Source organism: Cheilinus undulatus, linkage group 13 (assembly GCF_018320785.1).
Source record: "Cheilinus undulatus linkage group 13, ASM1832078v1, whole genome shotgun sequence".
Taxonomy (NCBI): Eukaryota; Metazoa; Chordata; class Actinopteri; order Labriformes; family Labridae; genus Cheilinus; species Cheilinus undulatus.
In genome coordinates this window covers 21,835,394-21,849,464 of record NC_054877.1, presented here as the reverse complement: position 1 = coordinate 21,849,464, position 14,071 = coordinate 21,835,394, and the positions used below count along the sequence as shown (strand labels likewise).

Genomic DNA, 14,071 nt, shown 5'->3' with positions numbered 1-14,071 from the left:
ATGATAAATATACTTATGTGTATCGATTTTCATGGACATAGCCCAAACTTTGTGGTTCCCCTGCCCCCACAAAAAAACCAAAAACATTTTTGGCCTCTGTTGAGCCATTTTTGAGGCACATACACAAAACCTCCAATATAATTTTTCACCAAGAATGATATATCTGTGAGGTTTTGTGAGTTTGTTGAGCATGTTAAGGTGCCCAAATTAGCAATTGTTCTGAGAGAAAGCAGGTACAAACAGGTCCTCACTCCGAGGCTGGTGCTCAGGCTCTAGCGACTTGGATGCAAAAGGAAATTTTAAAATGTTGCTAATTTCAGATGTTTTCAACGCTAACATAGACTTATTTTTCTGTTTCCAGAGTTGCAAAAAGCTCTTCAGAAGAAACCCAAAAAGACATGCATTGTGAAAATGGTCGGGACGAGGAACCTGTGGAAGAACATTGTGGTGCTATGTGTCAACTCGTAAGTGTCTGTTGTCCATGTCACTACCAGAAAACATTTCGGACAGTTATATGTCAGTTTGTGTGTGTGGGAGGATCTAAAAACCCAGGGAGAGAAGAAAGGGAAATGTGTGCATGTGCTTGCATGTGTGTGCAGGGCGAGGCAGTGCCAGTCAGACACGCCATTTTGTGCAGTAAAGCTGCCACTGTGGACCTGTCGGCTCGATACAGCATTGATCAGCAGCCCTCCACGCCTTTTCCCTCTCCACATTTTCTCTGCTCTCTCTTTTCATCTCAGGAGGGTTCTGTGCTCGTCTCTCTCCATCTGAGACCAACTCCTCTCAGGCTGGGCAGACCTGCTTTAGTTCTGCTTCTCTGTGTCCCTGACTCCCTCAGTCAGCATTAATTTTACATGAGCTGTGTCCTTATGAAACATTAGACAACCAGGGGAGCGGGTGTGAGTGTTTGCTCGCTTTTTTTGTTGTATGCATTTGGGGTGTGTGCTTGTGTGTCAGTAAGTCAGTGTTTGCATGAAGAGGAGATAAGAGGAAAATAAAAGATGAACCTTCTTCCTTTCATTCATATCCCTATTGTAGATTGTTTCTTCTATATTTTTTGCCATTACTTATTTTACTTCCCTGTAAGTATAGCTTCTGTTTCTCTGATATTGTACGTACTGAAAATGTTGCCCTCTGTATGTCCTGTGCCCAGGCTAACAGGCTATGGGATCCACCACTGCTTCGCCCGCAGCATGATGGACCCTGAAGCCCAGGAGACCACCATGTTTCATAACTTCTATGCAGACTACTACACCATGGCGGGCATTGCAGTGGCGTCCTGCCTGGCGCTGTGTCCAGCAGTGGGCCTGATGGGAAGGCGAGGCGGCCTTCTCATGTTTATGATCATCACAGCGCTGGCATCGCTGTTACAGCTCGGACTGCTTAACTGTGAGTACTGGATGAAGATTTATGTCCAGTTATACTTGAATGCCACTGGAACACATGGTTGTTAATTGGTTTTGATTATCTGCAAAATGTATCCCTGAATTTTATTGTCAGGAATACAGCAGAATTCCTGGTCGTCTTAAGGCCTTGAAGAGAAAAAAGACAAAATACACTAAAGGCCTGGTAGTGTTTGGGCCGGGGGTACTATGTTATCAGGTACTCTGCCTGTCGGGCCACCAGCTGCTATTGAACAAGACACACTATACGGACAAAAGAATTAGGCTACCTGACCATTACACCAAGAGGAACTATAATGACATTGTATTCAAATACATGTACTTAAATATGTTGGGAGTGTTTTTTTTAAGAATTTGCACCCATTCATTCTTTAGAGCATTTATGAGGTCAGACATTGATGTTGGATGAGAAGGCCTGGCGCACAATCTCTGTTCCAGTTCATCTCAAAGGTGCCTGATGGGATTGAGGTCAGGGATCTGTGCAGACCAGTCAAGCTCTTCCACACTGAACTCATTAAACCATGTCTTTATAGTCCATGCTTTGTGCATTGGGGCACAGTCATGTTGGAACATGAAAGGGCATTGCCTAAAATGTTTACCTAACTTACTTAAACTCAAAAAGTTGGAAGCATAGCATTGTTCAAAATGTCTTGGTATGCTGTGGCATTAAGATTGACCTTAATTGAAGATACAGGGTCTAGCCCAAACCCGAAAAACAAACCCATACCATTATCCCTCCTCTTCTAAACTTCACAGTTGGCACAGTGCAAACAGGCAAGAAATGTTCTCCTGGCATACACCAAACACAGACTCAGCCGTCTGACTGCCGAACATAGAAGAGTGATTTGCCCCTCCACAGAACACATTTCCACCGCTCCACAGTCCAGTGACAGTGTGCTTTACACCATCTGATGTTTGGCATTGGACTGAGTGATGTGAGGCTGGCCTGCAGCTGCTCGGCCATGGAAACTCATTCCATGAAGCTCCTTCTGCACATTTTGTAAATATATTAATGTCAGTGGAAGTTCAGAACTCTTCAGCTATGGAATCAGGAGAGGGTTTCCGACTTTTGCGCACCTTGCATCTTTGCAACCATTAACCCTGCTCTGTGATTCTACGTGGTCTTCTGTTTTGTGGCTGAGTTGCTGTTGTTCCTAAACACTCCCACTTTCTAATAATATCACTTACAGTCAACTGTGGAATATTAAGCAGGGATGACATTTCGCAAACTGTCTTATTGCAAAGGTGGAATCCATCACAGTACCCTGTTGAAGCCACTGAGCTCTTGAGAACAATACACAGGTTTTGATTTTATTTTCCTTGTTTAGTGATTAATATAACAGAAATGATCTGGAAAATGTTTTTGTTATGTGGCATCAAAGTGTAAATGTTGCTGTTTTAAAGGCAGAGCTCCAGTTTTCCACCTTAAAATCAAATAAATTTAATCAGCCTTCTACACTGTGTCTCCTACACATGCTGTAAATGTCAGTGAGTGCCCTGAGGGATTTTCTGCCTTTAGTTGTTTCTAATGGAGTAGTCAGACATGATCACAAACTGCTGTTTTAGTCAATGTTTACCAAAAAGTGCTCCTTATGATCAAAACAGTACACAAGTTCGTTTATTCAGTCACAAACGAGTTAGAATTAATGTTTAACCTGAGTCAACACGTGAAGCTTTACTCATGTTGCACAGCTGTTTGTGTCGTAACTGAGTGATGGAAAAAAATATTCAACATGTTGTTTCTGTCCCTTGTGTTTTTAAGTAGGACTGGAAATTATTGTCTGATTTATGATGAAGATTAATGTGTTTATATTTTTTCTGTCTCTTACAGTGCTGGGGAAATACAGTGGCCATCTGAACATTGGTAGGATTTATTTCTATTCTACTTAGGTCTTAAATTGAGTAGATAAACTGATAAGTCATTACCAGGAGCAACCAATCACCTGTATCAGTTCCAAATTTGTTCCTAGTGTGATTGAATGGTCCTGATTGTTGTCCTATCTTGATGAGGTTTGAGGAAATGTGCAGCAAGCGGCCATCCCTTAGTATTTCATTAAGCCTATACCAGCCCTGCAGAGACACATAATGAAGTGCTCGATGTAATTATGGCCTGCTATTCACTTATTTATCCCCTTTGTGTTGGAGAGTGACTTTTTGTTTTATTGTAGTTAATCACACAACCAGCCTTCATTTCCTTTCCCTTTTTATCAATGTCTTTATTTACTCATCACTAAATCTGCAGGGAGGAAGATGTGACTAGAGCAGTGTGTACTCTGAAACGTATTAAAACATTAGCATTTGGAAGCCATGCTATTAATATAGCATCTTTAACTCTTAATGTACAGCCTTAAACCTGTTTTAAACATACTTAAAATCTATTTAAAAAACTTTCTTCTGCAAATTAGATTTAGGAATGCACACAAATCATTACTTTCATTTGCCAAATCAAATGCAAAAACTCAAACCTCAGCAACTATATTTGCCTACTTCAAAGATTTATAATAAATACTTGGTATTTAGATATTTTAAGCAACATGGAAAAGAGAAACTTCTTTTTCTAAGATATAAAACTTGAAAAATAAGGCCTGTGTTGTTAAAAGTATCTGCAGATTTTGTTTGTCATGTGTCATTAGCATACAGTATGTAAATTTTGCCATCAGAGGGGTCGCAATCTAAACAATAATAAAGGCTGATGAGTGCAGAAAATCTGCTCAGGTTTGCTCACCTGCACTACTTACTTCGTTTTTTATTTAAGGACTATATTCCATAAAATTAAACATCACACCTCATCGCCAAACATCATGTCTGATTATGCACAACAGGAACGAAAAACACTCTTGTAGTGGACCTGATTAAGAACTTGTCCAACGTTTCTTCCATCGTCTTCTAGTCTGACACCCTGACCTAACAACATCGACGTGAATCCTGTTGCCCACCAGTAGGATACATTTGCTCCTTATCTTTCTGTCAGCATTCATCAGAATGACATTATACAAGCCCCAATTTTTTTTCTACCCCTGGGGATTCATGTGTAAATACAGTGAAGCTGTATGTATTGGCAACATTAGCTGGGCAAATATTCTTGACGCTATCACATTGCAGTCTTGCAGTGTGGCTATTCTGTCGGCCAAGATGGGACAAGATTTTAGTTGCATAGTCTGACATAGTGCCGTGTGAACAACCAAAGAAACCGTGTAGTCTAAGCTGGCCTTAAGGTGTATTACTAAACAGTAGAGCAATCCTGGCATACCAGATAGTGTTTCACATGACAGGGATACACATCCATTTGGGCAACAGCCCAAACATGTTGTTTGGGAAGGGTAGAACCTTAAAAGAACCCAAAGGGTGATTGGACAAACTTTCTGTCCGTCACATTCATTACGAGCCAATCAGAGCAATAAAACATTCGGCGAAGTAGGCGCCCTTCCCCAGTCACCATTGTTTACAGGCATGCTGTTGCTACACCATAGCTGCTGTCCTCTAGAAGCTCTGAGTTGTCGGATCATTCTCTGCCCAGGAACAAATTTTTCAGCATGAAGCTTAGCAAGATGGATCCACCTGATGATAGATGTCAAGTCTGGTCAGACCACCTGCCTTACAGTGTTACATTGAACCATCATTTTCATTTTATTTTGGCATAATGAGGAAGAAATGACACTTAACAAGGCAGATAATTTTACTTATCACAAGCAACACAGGCTTAAATATTTTTTTAAAGATCTGGACTCATCTGATGAATGTGGCAGATAAGACTTGAAATGAGACAAACTCATCAATTATCTATATTCCTCGTTACCTAATCAGGTGAACCATAGTACCCACTTGGAGAGCATGCAAACCCCACACAGACAGGCAAAGGGTTTTAAACCAGGAATTTTCTTGCTGTGAGGCAACAGTGCTAACCACTGCACCACCATGCATCCCAATAAAGTTTTTAGCACCACTAGATACATGACGTTGATGGTTAAAAAGCATTATTTATAGACTAAAATATTTTATTTAAAAATCCATGTTAATTTTATTGGAATGGCTGTCAGTTTAAGAATAAGTTGTCATAGCTTTACTTTAACAGCTGGCCTGCCAAGGGTAAAAAAAGACTGAACCTAAAAGAACTGATCACACCTTTCTCTAATCAAAATTTTCTAAGTCTCATTATCCAAGAACATTAGCTCAGGTGATTGATTAAAAATCTTAGATGCTGTGTTGGTATAATTTAATTTAAATATTTCTCTTTTGAAATTGCACAGTCTGTTATATTTACATTTACTTAAGTTTGGTATAAATAGTCAGTATTAGGCAATTGGTTTAAAGGTTTATTTAGTGATGGGGATCTAAGGTTTATTCAGAGATGGTTATTTTGTAATAGCATGACATAAAGCTATTAAAGCTCCTGTGAGGAGTTGTTTTAGTGGTTATGAAATAGACCAAGATTAATACTGATGATCCTTTATGACATATAAAGACAAACAAGTCCATCAGCAACAAGATTGACTATTTTTTGGTAGTTCTATTAATGACTATTACTGATGCCATGGTGTAGGTGTTGCATGAAACATTACAGCACTCTGAAGAAAAAGCCTTTTTTACCCTTTCCAATGCAAACGTTAGTGAAAGATCAGTTTGATTGTTTGAAGAGAGCAGAATGAGATATTAGGTTGGGAAGCTCACTCCAAAGATACAAGACAAGAATACCAAAGAGATGATAGGTTGTCCACAGTTGGCGGCAAAATCCATATTGAGAAGTTGTTCCTCACAGGAGTCTTAAACAAATTAATTTAAGGCCAATCCTTACTCTTATCTGTGTTTATTCTGAGCAATCTTTCGTCTGCTCTTGGATTGACAATTTAAAACTGTTATATCATTTAAGGGTAATAAATTGTTGTTGTAACACAAAATACTACATGCTGTGTTTACATATGCCACCCCCTGGAATATACAGAGCCAATAAAAACTATTCACCTTGGAATTTTTATACATTTTATTATTTTAGATAACAGTCATGGTCAAAATATTTTGGCTGTTTTCAACAAAAAAATGTAAAAAACCATCTCTTTGATATCAAAGGCAAAACCTTTAAAGAGACCTAATTAATTCAACATAGGTCAAGCCAGTCAAAGCTAGTAGTATCACAAGTAGTGAAATGGGAATCTCCTGAGTGCTGTGAATTTGTCTCATGTGATTGTAGTATAAAGACATCTGTGTCTGGAAGGTCCAGTCACTGGTTAATCAGTATTCCTGGCTACCATTACACCATGAAGACAAAAGAACACTCCAGGCAACTCAGAGAAAAAGTTATTGAAACGTATAAGTCAGAAGATGGATACAAAAAATTTCCAAGGCATCGAACATCCCCCGGGGTTCAGTTAAATCTATTATCAAGAAATGGAAAGAATATAGCAGTATGGCAGTAAGCAAATCTGCCTAGATCCTGCTGTCCTCACAAACTGAGTGACCATGCAAAAGGCCACCAAGACATCTATGACTACTCTGAAGGAGTTTACAAGCTTCAGCAGCTGAGATGGAAGTCACTCATTAAATCTTGACTAGACTTCACCAAAACGCATGTGGGAAACTCCATGGTCAAGTGGACGAAAGTTCTTTGGTCAGATGAGACCAAAATGATGCTTTCTGGCCATCAGAAGACGCTATGTTTGGCGGACACCAAACACTATACATCGCCACAAACATCCCCACTGCAAGCATGGTGGTGGCAGCATCTTGCTGTGGGGTTGCTTCTTAGCAGCCAGCCCTGGAAGACTTGTAAAGGTAGAGGGTAAAATGAACAAAGCACAAATAAAAAAAGTCTTGGAGTTATTCAGTCCGCAGGAGAACTATGACTTGGAGGAAGAATTATTTTCCAGCAAGACAATGACCTGAATTGTACAGTGAAAGCTACACCGAAAGGGTTTAAAAACAACAAGGTGAATGTTCTGGAGTAGCCGAATCGACTTGAAAAAGGTTGTTTAAATAAAATTGCAGCGTCAAGATGTTCAGGTCTGACTGAGACCTATCCACACAGACTCAGTGCTGTGATGCAGCCAAAGGTGCATCTACTAAGTATTAACTTGGATGGGGTGAATATTTGTTCAATTTACTAATGCTCCATTGAATATTGTTAGTTTAACTGATATTACTTTGTAGAACTTTGTTTTCACTTTGACATTAAATAGTTTTTTTTGTAATTATTTTTTGCCAAAAAAGACAAATTATATTGGCCATGATTGATTAATAAAATCAATAAAATGGTTAAACATCAAAGGGGTGAATACTGTACAGCACTGCTGTGTTTTTACACATCACACAGATTATTGAGTACAAACGGTCAAACATGTGTCTCTTGCTTTGTTTGCAGAAAGCTCAGGTACGCTGAAGAAGAACTTCTCCATTGCATTCTCCATCATCGGCATGTTCTCCTCCCACGCAGTCAGCAACTTGAGCATCTTCTTCTGTGCTGAGATCACACCCACTGTGATCAGGTAAGCCCACTGAAACACTGTGACTGTTAAAACCGAGGGGGGGAGTGAAATGTGGAAACCTTTTATTCTCAAGAGGATGCTGCTGTATTTGAAATGTATAGCACTTTTTCATTGAAAAAAAAGCTACTTTACAATTGGTTTGTCAACTCTGTTCATAAACCTAAATGATTAATATCGTTAGGTTACAAGTCATCACAAAAACTGTCAAGTCACTAAATTTACAAGGGTTGCACATTATTTTGTTTGCTTGTTATGAAGTTATTGCTGTGATTGGTTTCCATTGCATTACATGCTCCTGATGATGAATTAACTGCTCCACCTCCTGTTAAATGAGGGTTTCAAATCACTGAGCTGTAGGAAACAACAGTTCAGTATCAACTGTAATCCACATCTTGTACAAATTAGTCATCCCCTCTGAGAATATATGACACAGCCCTGGATGTTCTTTATCTGGGGTTATGTAAGGGGTGTTGACTGCTGTGCTCTGATGGCGGCCTCTAGTGGCAAATTTAGGCAATTACATAGAAGTAATGGGAGAACATGGAGGAAGATGTTTGGTGTTACTGCAGCTCTCTCTGCTATGCTTGATAGAATGTCAACAGAAGCATGTGCATGTATTAGTCTGATTTATTTGGAGTATTCATGATGTTTTAAGAGTATGAAATCCTAATGTGATAATACTTGCCCTCTCATCACAGGGGTGGCGGTCTAGGCTTGGTCTTGGCCAGCGCTGGCTTTGGTATGCTGACTGCACCAATCATGGAGCTCCACAATCAAAAGGGATATTTCCTTCACCACATTATCTTTGCCTGCTGCACCCTTATCTGCATTATCTGCATCCTCCTTCTGCCCGAGACACGTTACCAGCCCCTCCCAGAGACCCTGGCAGATGGAGAGAGTTACACTCGCCAGCCTCTCCTTCCCCCCAAGAAACCTGGAGAACAGCACCTCTTGCTGGCTCAATCTGAGAGCAGCAGGGACTACACCAGGGTGCACGACACACCACTCCATGAGGCAGCCAACACTGCAGCGTCCACGATGGACTCCACTGCCTCTTCTGCTGTCGACTTGACCGCCCCGTCTGTCCCAGATGTCTCCGCTCCACCGTTCATGGATGTTCACCAAGGAACGCCTGACTCTAAGGGTCCCAATGGTCACACAGTTGCATCGACACCTCCCATCACATCTTTGGGGAGGGACGGCATCATACATGCAAGTAAAGAGCATCTGTTGTCTTCCACACCTTTGCACAAGTCCCAGCATGTTACAGACCCACTTTTAGCCAATGCAGAGGAACCTCCAGCGATAGTCCTGGAGGACTTAGAGCCAGCTGCCACTCCTGAAGAGAATGACATTGGTCTTTCCCCAATCAAAGAGTTGCCCACAACACCTTCCCCTTCTTCAGACTCTTCCACTCCCGCCGTCCCTCAAGCTGTGCCTGATTCTTTACTGATCTGCACCACACCCATCATAGAACCCCCACCTACTTCAATGTTAGAATCCCCAAACCCGCTGGCTAATGATCTCGAGAGTATCACCCCAGAATTTGATGATAGTATCCCCTTGGAAGACTTACCTTTTACATCTATGCATGAAAGTCCCTCACACTCTCCTGATCCTATTACAGACTGCAACATTCCCACTGATCCTCCACCCCTAAGTGACAAACCCTCTGACTCTGACATTCCTGTTCATTTAGAAATAGTAGATGAATGCACACCTACACCCTCGACTGAAGACTCTCAGGTACCTCCTGTGGTACACTCTGAGCCGGCACAGGAAGACCCACCTTCTCCCTGTGTCAACAATGCCCATTCCCCAATTACTGATTCCCCGGACCATATACCCTCAGCAGACTCTCCCCCTCCCCCTGAACTAGAAACTGACACCACCAGGACACCACCTCCTATCATACTCCCTGTCACAGACATTGTCCCCTCCTCCACACCACAATCAACCACTTTGACAGACATTGCTCAGCCAGAGCAAGATCCAGTACCAACATCCCTCATGGATCCAGGCTCTGCAGAAGCAACCCCCCCTTCTCTATTGGACTGCACCGTTTCCTCCCCCATAGACTCTGGTGTCCTTTCCATCAGTGCCAGCACAGAAAACAACACTGTCAATGGCGTAGCGTCGTCTTGATCCAGTATTGGATGCAGCCAGGAGAAAAGAAGCTTTACGGTTGCACAAGGAAGGCAGCCCACGCCACATGACTAACCGAGAAGGAGGTATGAACTCTCCTGCTCAGTCTCCAGGCACCTTATGAAGACTGTCCAGATCCTGGGGTCTTGTAGACGTGTCTTATAGAGCTGCTGTACCTTTTTAATCCCGCCCCTTCTTCCTGCGTTAAGCCAATAAATGAGACCATGCAACAGAGAGAGTGCCAGAGGCTGGTTTTGAGACAATGTGACAGCATCTTTTTTTTTCAATGTCACTGGAAATCACCAGCCTTTAAACTACTTTGATGTAAATGAATGGGAAATCCCTGTCTATCATTTTAAAAAGACTTACCCGCAATCACTGAGGGGACTGGTGAGAAATGCAATGATGCTTAAAAAACAAACAAAAATAATCAAATCAGTGGTACTCAAATGGAACGTCCATCTGACATATTTGTATCGAAATATCGCCTTATCTGTATGGACAAAAAAGATCTGAATGCTAGAAAGTATTTTTTGCCATTACATAGAAAAACAATCCAAATTTGAGCGACTTTTCTAAACATAAGCCAAAAACAACTCAGACCAAAATTAAATGTAGAAATAGTGCCAAAAACAGAGTATAAATGCAGTATTTTCCTGTTTGTGGAAATGCTGTTTACCACAGTACCATGTTTATGAGTGAATCTCATGAACCCTTCAAAATAAGACTTAAATTAAATAGAAGATGCATCACAACTGGATGAATTAGAATTGAAAGACAACATTGGGGTCGCTACAGCGATATTTGAGAAAAACAATGACCCATATTTTGTCGGTCTGAAGAAACTTTTATTTTTTCACTCATTTTAGTCGATGAAATTTATGGTATGCAAATGCTCTTATTTGTAAATGTGATATTGTAAGTAAATTGATACTTAGTTGTTGAGCTTGATTAAGTCTTTTTTTAATTCAAAGTATTATTTTGAATAATCTCCCATGGCGTGCCCTTATTGTACAAAACCTCTACTTTATTCTTACAGTATTTCTGTCACCTCGGTGTGGTGGCACTTTATTCTTTGCAGTTGGGGAAAAGCGCATGAAACTAATTGTTAAAGTGTCCGCTAAACAAACAAGCAAACCATAAAAAAAACAATTCTTTTTTAAAAAATCAATGGATTACAAAGTGTTCGATGTGATCACCAACTCTAAAAGCATCGCTAATGTTCGGTGTGTTTTCCAAACATGTATGTTATATGTATGTGCATACATTCACATGGAAGTTTAAAATGCAATATTTCATTTATTAAAAACTAAAAATACAGGTCAAATTCTTATTTATAAGACATGAACCTATTCATATGAAATCGACTGACTCTTTTTTAAGGAGGCACTTTCTCTTCCAAAGCCTGCGTCCAGCCGTGGACGGCATTATACTTGACTCGTGTGTAACTGCTAACTGCACAGACGCAGTTACACACTTTGTGCATTGGAGGTTGTTAAAAGACTGCAGATGGGCAACTGTTTACAACAACAATAATGATACATAGGAATAATAACTACATGTTACTGTAAAACATAAGAGCCAACTGAATGATGTCTTGTCATTTCAAATGTGATAAAACTTTCTCTTAGTATCTCATGTGTACGGGGGGATATTATTAATCTATTAAGGTGTCATTCAGGAATCCAAGGTAACTCCAGGCTCTTGTTATTTACAACCTGTGGTACTTTTATGGAAAATCTTGCAGGTACTTGACTCAATTCAAATATCCTTTCACTTTAATCCAGTTTAAATGTGCACTTACAAAGGCAACATATCCTGTGGTATGTGAATGATTGAGCAACATAATTGTGGTTGTTTTATTCTCAAAAGCAGCTTGAATCAAAGTATGAAAGCTCTATTTTTGGTTTAATCCAAGGTGATCTTGTAAACAAACTTCCATTTAGTGAAAAAACATTTAATGTCTTACATGCATCTTGTATGCCATGCTGCTAAAGCCTCAAAGCACAATGCCCTGCAATCATGTGATGTCCAAAGTGCTGGCATATTGACAGAAAAGAAAAAGGGAAACTGATTTTGCATTTGATAAAAAAAAAAAATCCTGAATGACACAACTTTTGCAATTGTGAAACTGAATGTTGACACTGGATTTCCTGAGGATTTTTGTTTTCTGCAGTAGAGCGTGGGTTGACTGCAGTGGTCAGTAGCTTCTCATTATTGAGTCCTCAATGTCTGTGAGTGTGGATCTCTCTGTCTCAGTGTGCATATTGCAGAAACTGATCTGTGTAAGACGATATCACAGCACAGCACAACACATCCAGTGTTTTCTCTGAGATCTGTTTCTTCCATTTCCACAACTCCCATGCAGCTATTTCAGAGTGCTGATAGGAGCTTTTACATTGAAATACATTTGGTTGGACTTTATCGAGTTCAGTTCAATTTAAAAAACACAGTAAAGCAATCCAAAGCGTTAGCACCAGCGATAGGGAAGATAAGGAGGTGGAGATGGGTGGAAAAGCAAAAGAAAGAGAAGGTAATGCCTTTGTAAATAGAACATGTGTGGAGACGTCCAGCTTCAATAAGATGAAGAATAACAGGTAGAAAAAATGGACTGGTTTAAAGTTTTGAACATGGTACAAAAAGTCTCAGACACATGAAGTCCCTAGTGTACACATTTCAGGTTTTGCTTCTCTCAAACTTGTGACTCAGAATCTCTTGACGGGAGATTTGAATGAATGTAAAAACCATGGATTGTACCATTTTTAATTTCTGATTGTTTGATTTCATTTTGTTCTTGTTTTAACGGACATAATGCACTTGTATATAAGCCATACCTGTTGTTAAAATAAACCACTATTTATTGATCAACTTTGAGTCTTTAATTTTATAGCCTTTCATGGGAATCAGAAGAAGATCCTTTGACCTCCAGATGTAGAATGCTTTCATTGCCAACTGGAAGCCTAATAAGATTACTGGACCCCTGACAAACCCAGAGAATGGGCCCTCCACAGCTTTGATTTATGAATGATATCAGTGCATGTGTGTTGGATCTGCAGCATTGGTGCTATTATCCTGGCTAACAGTCATTTAATTTTAGAGCTAACAAGTGAGTCAAACTTTTACTTGGTTCTGATGTTGAAATTGTTTTCTTCATGTTACTTTTTAACCTCTTTAAACCACTTTTTCTGCCTGTTTTTGCCACAATTATTTGCCACTTTCTATAAATTTTGAGCAAGTATTGCCCATTGTTGCCTTGTTACTCATTTTTGCCGCTTTAAACCAATTTAATCCATTTTTTTGTCCATTTTTTGCCACTTTAAACCATTATTGCTGCACAGGGAGTGTCTGGTGATAACTATGTTGTTTACTTTCTATGATGTGATGTTCAAAACTGCTTGTCATGGTAGCATGCTAACGTTTGCCTAGGAAGTGCTGTACAACATGGATAAAGGTTAAAATTTCTGCAGGTAGTTGCTCCAGAGGCTTGTCCAAATGAATAATTCCAGATGAAAAGAAAGTAAATCATCAGAATTATTACATTTTATTTCAAGAGGAAAAGAATTGATTTAATCAGACTGTATGTCATTGATATCGAGCTTATGGGATTCAGTTTCTTAACAAAAAAAAAGGTTTGTTTTTGACATTATAAATGTCAATTCAGTCCTCTCAGAGCAGGGTACCAGTGGTTTGATTCTCAGAATAAGATCTAATTAGATGGGGCACATTCTTCAAGATAATCAGGCCAAATCTTCCTTCCAACCAAACTCAGCAAAGGTCCCATAATATGATGGTCCTAAACATTATCTTGCTAAATCTTTCTGTGGTGTGAGTTGTGCCAAGAGAGATTTGAAATCCTAAATACTGAGGGTGTCCAACGTCGAAAATCTGTTGAATGACGAGCCCATCTGTTTCACTAAACATGGATTGCCAAGTGGAACAGACCAATAGCCAATCAGGAAGCAAATTGGCTGAAGAAGGAAACAAAACAAACACAGCCAGGGCAATAACAGTAAATGCAAAGTATAAATTTAGATGGACCTCAGAAAT

General features: G+C 39.9%; 1 protein-coding gene across 2 annotated transcripts in view; it reads left to right on the top strand.

Moving 5' to 3' along the window:
• The window catches only part of LOC121520571 (solute carrier family 22 member 23-like), a 63,291-nt gene extending 50,399 nt beyond the window's left edge, over nt 1–12,892 (top strand). For both annotated transcript variants that reach the window (XM_041804085.1, XM_041804086.1), the window contains exons 6-10: nt 362–464; nt 1,154–1,389; nt 3,235–3,267; nt 7,756–7,879; nt 8,578–12,892. In XM_041804085.1, the coding sequence (XP_041660019.1) occupies nt 362–464; nt 1,154–1,389; nt 3,235–3,267; nt 7,756–7,879; nt 8,578–10,024 (1,943 nt within the window). In that variant the 3' untranslated portion in view covers nt 10,025–12,892. The remainder of the gene's footprint in view (nt 1–361; nt 465–1,153; nt 1,390–3,234; nt 3,268–7,755; nt 7,880–8,577) is intronic.
• The last annotated feature ends 1,179 nt before the right edge of the window (nt 12,893–14,071 follow it).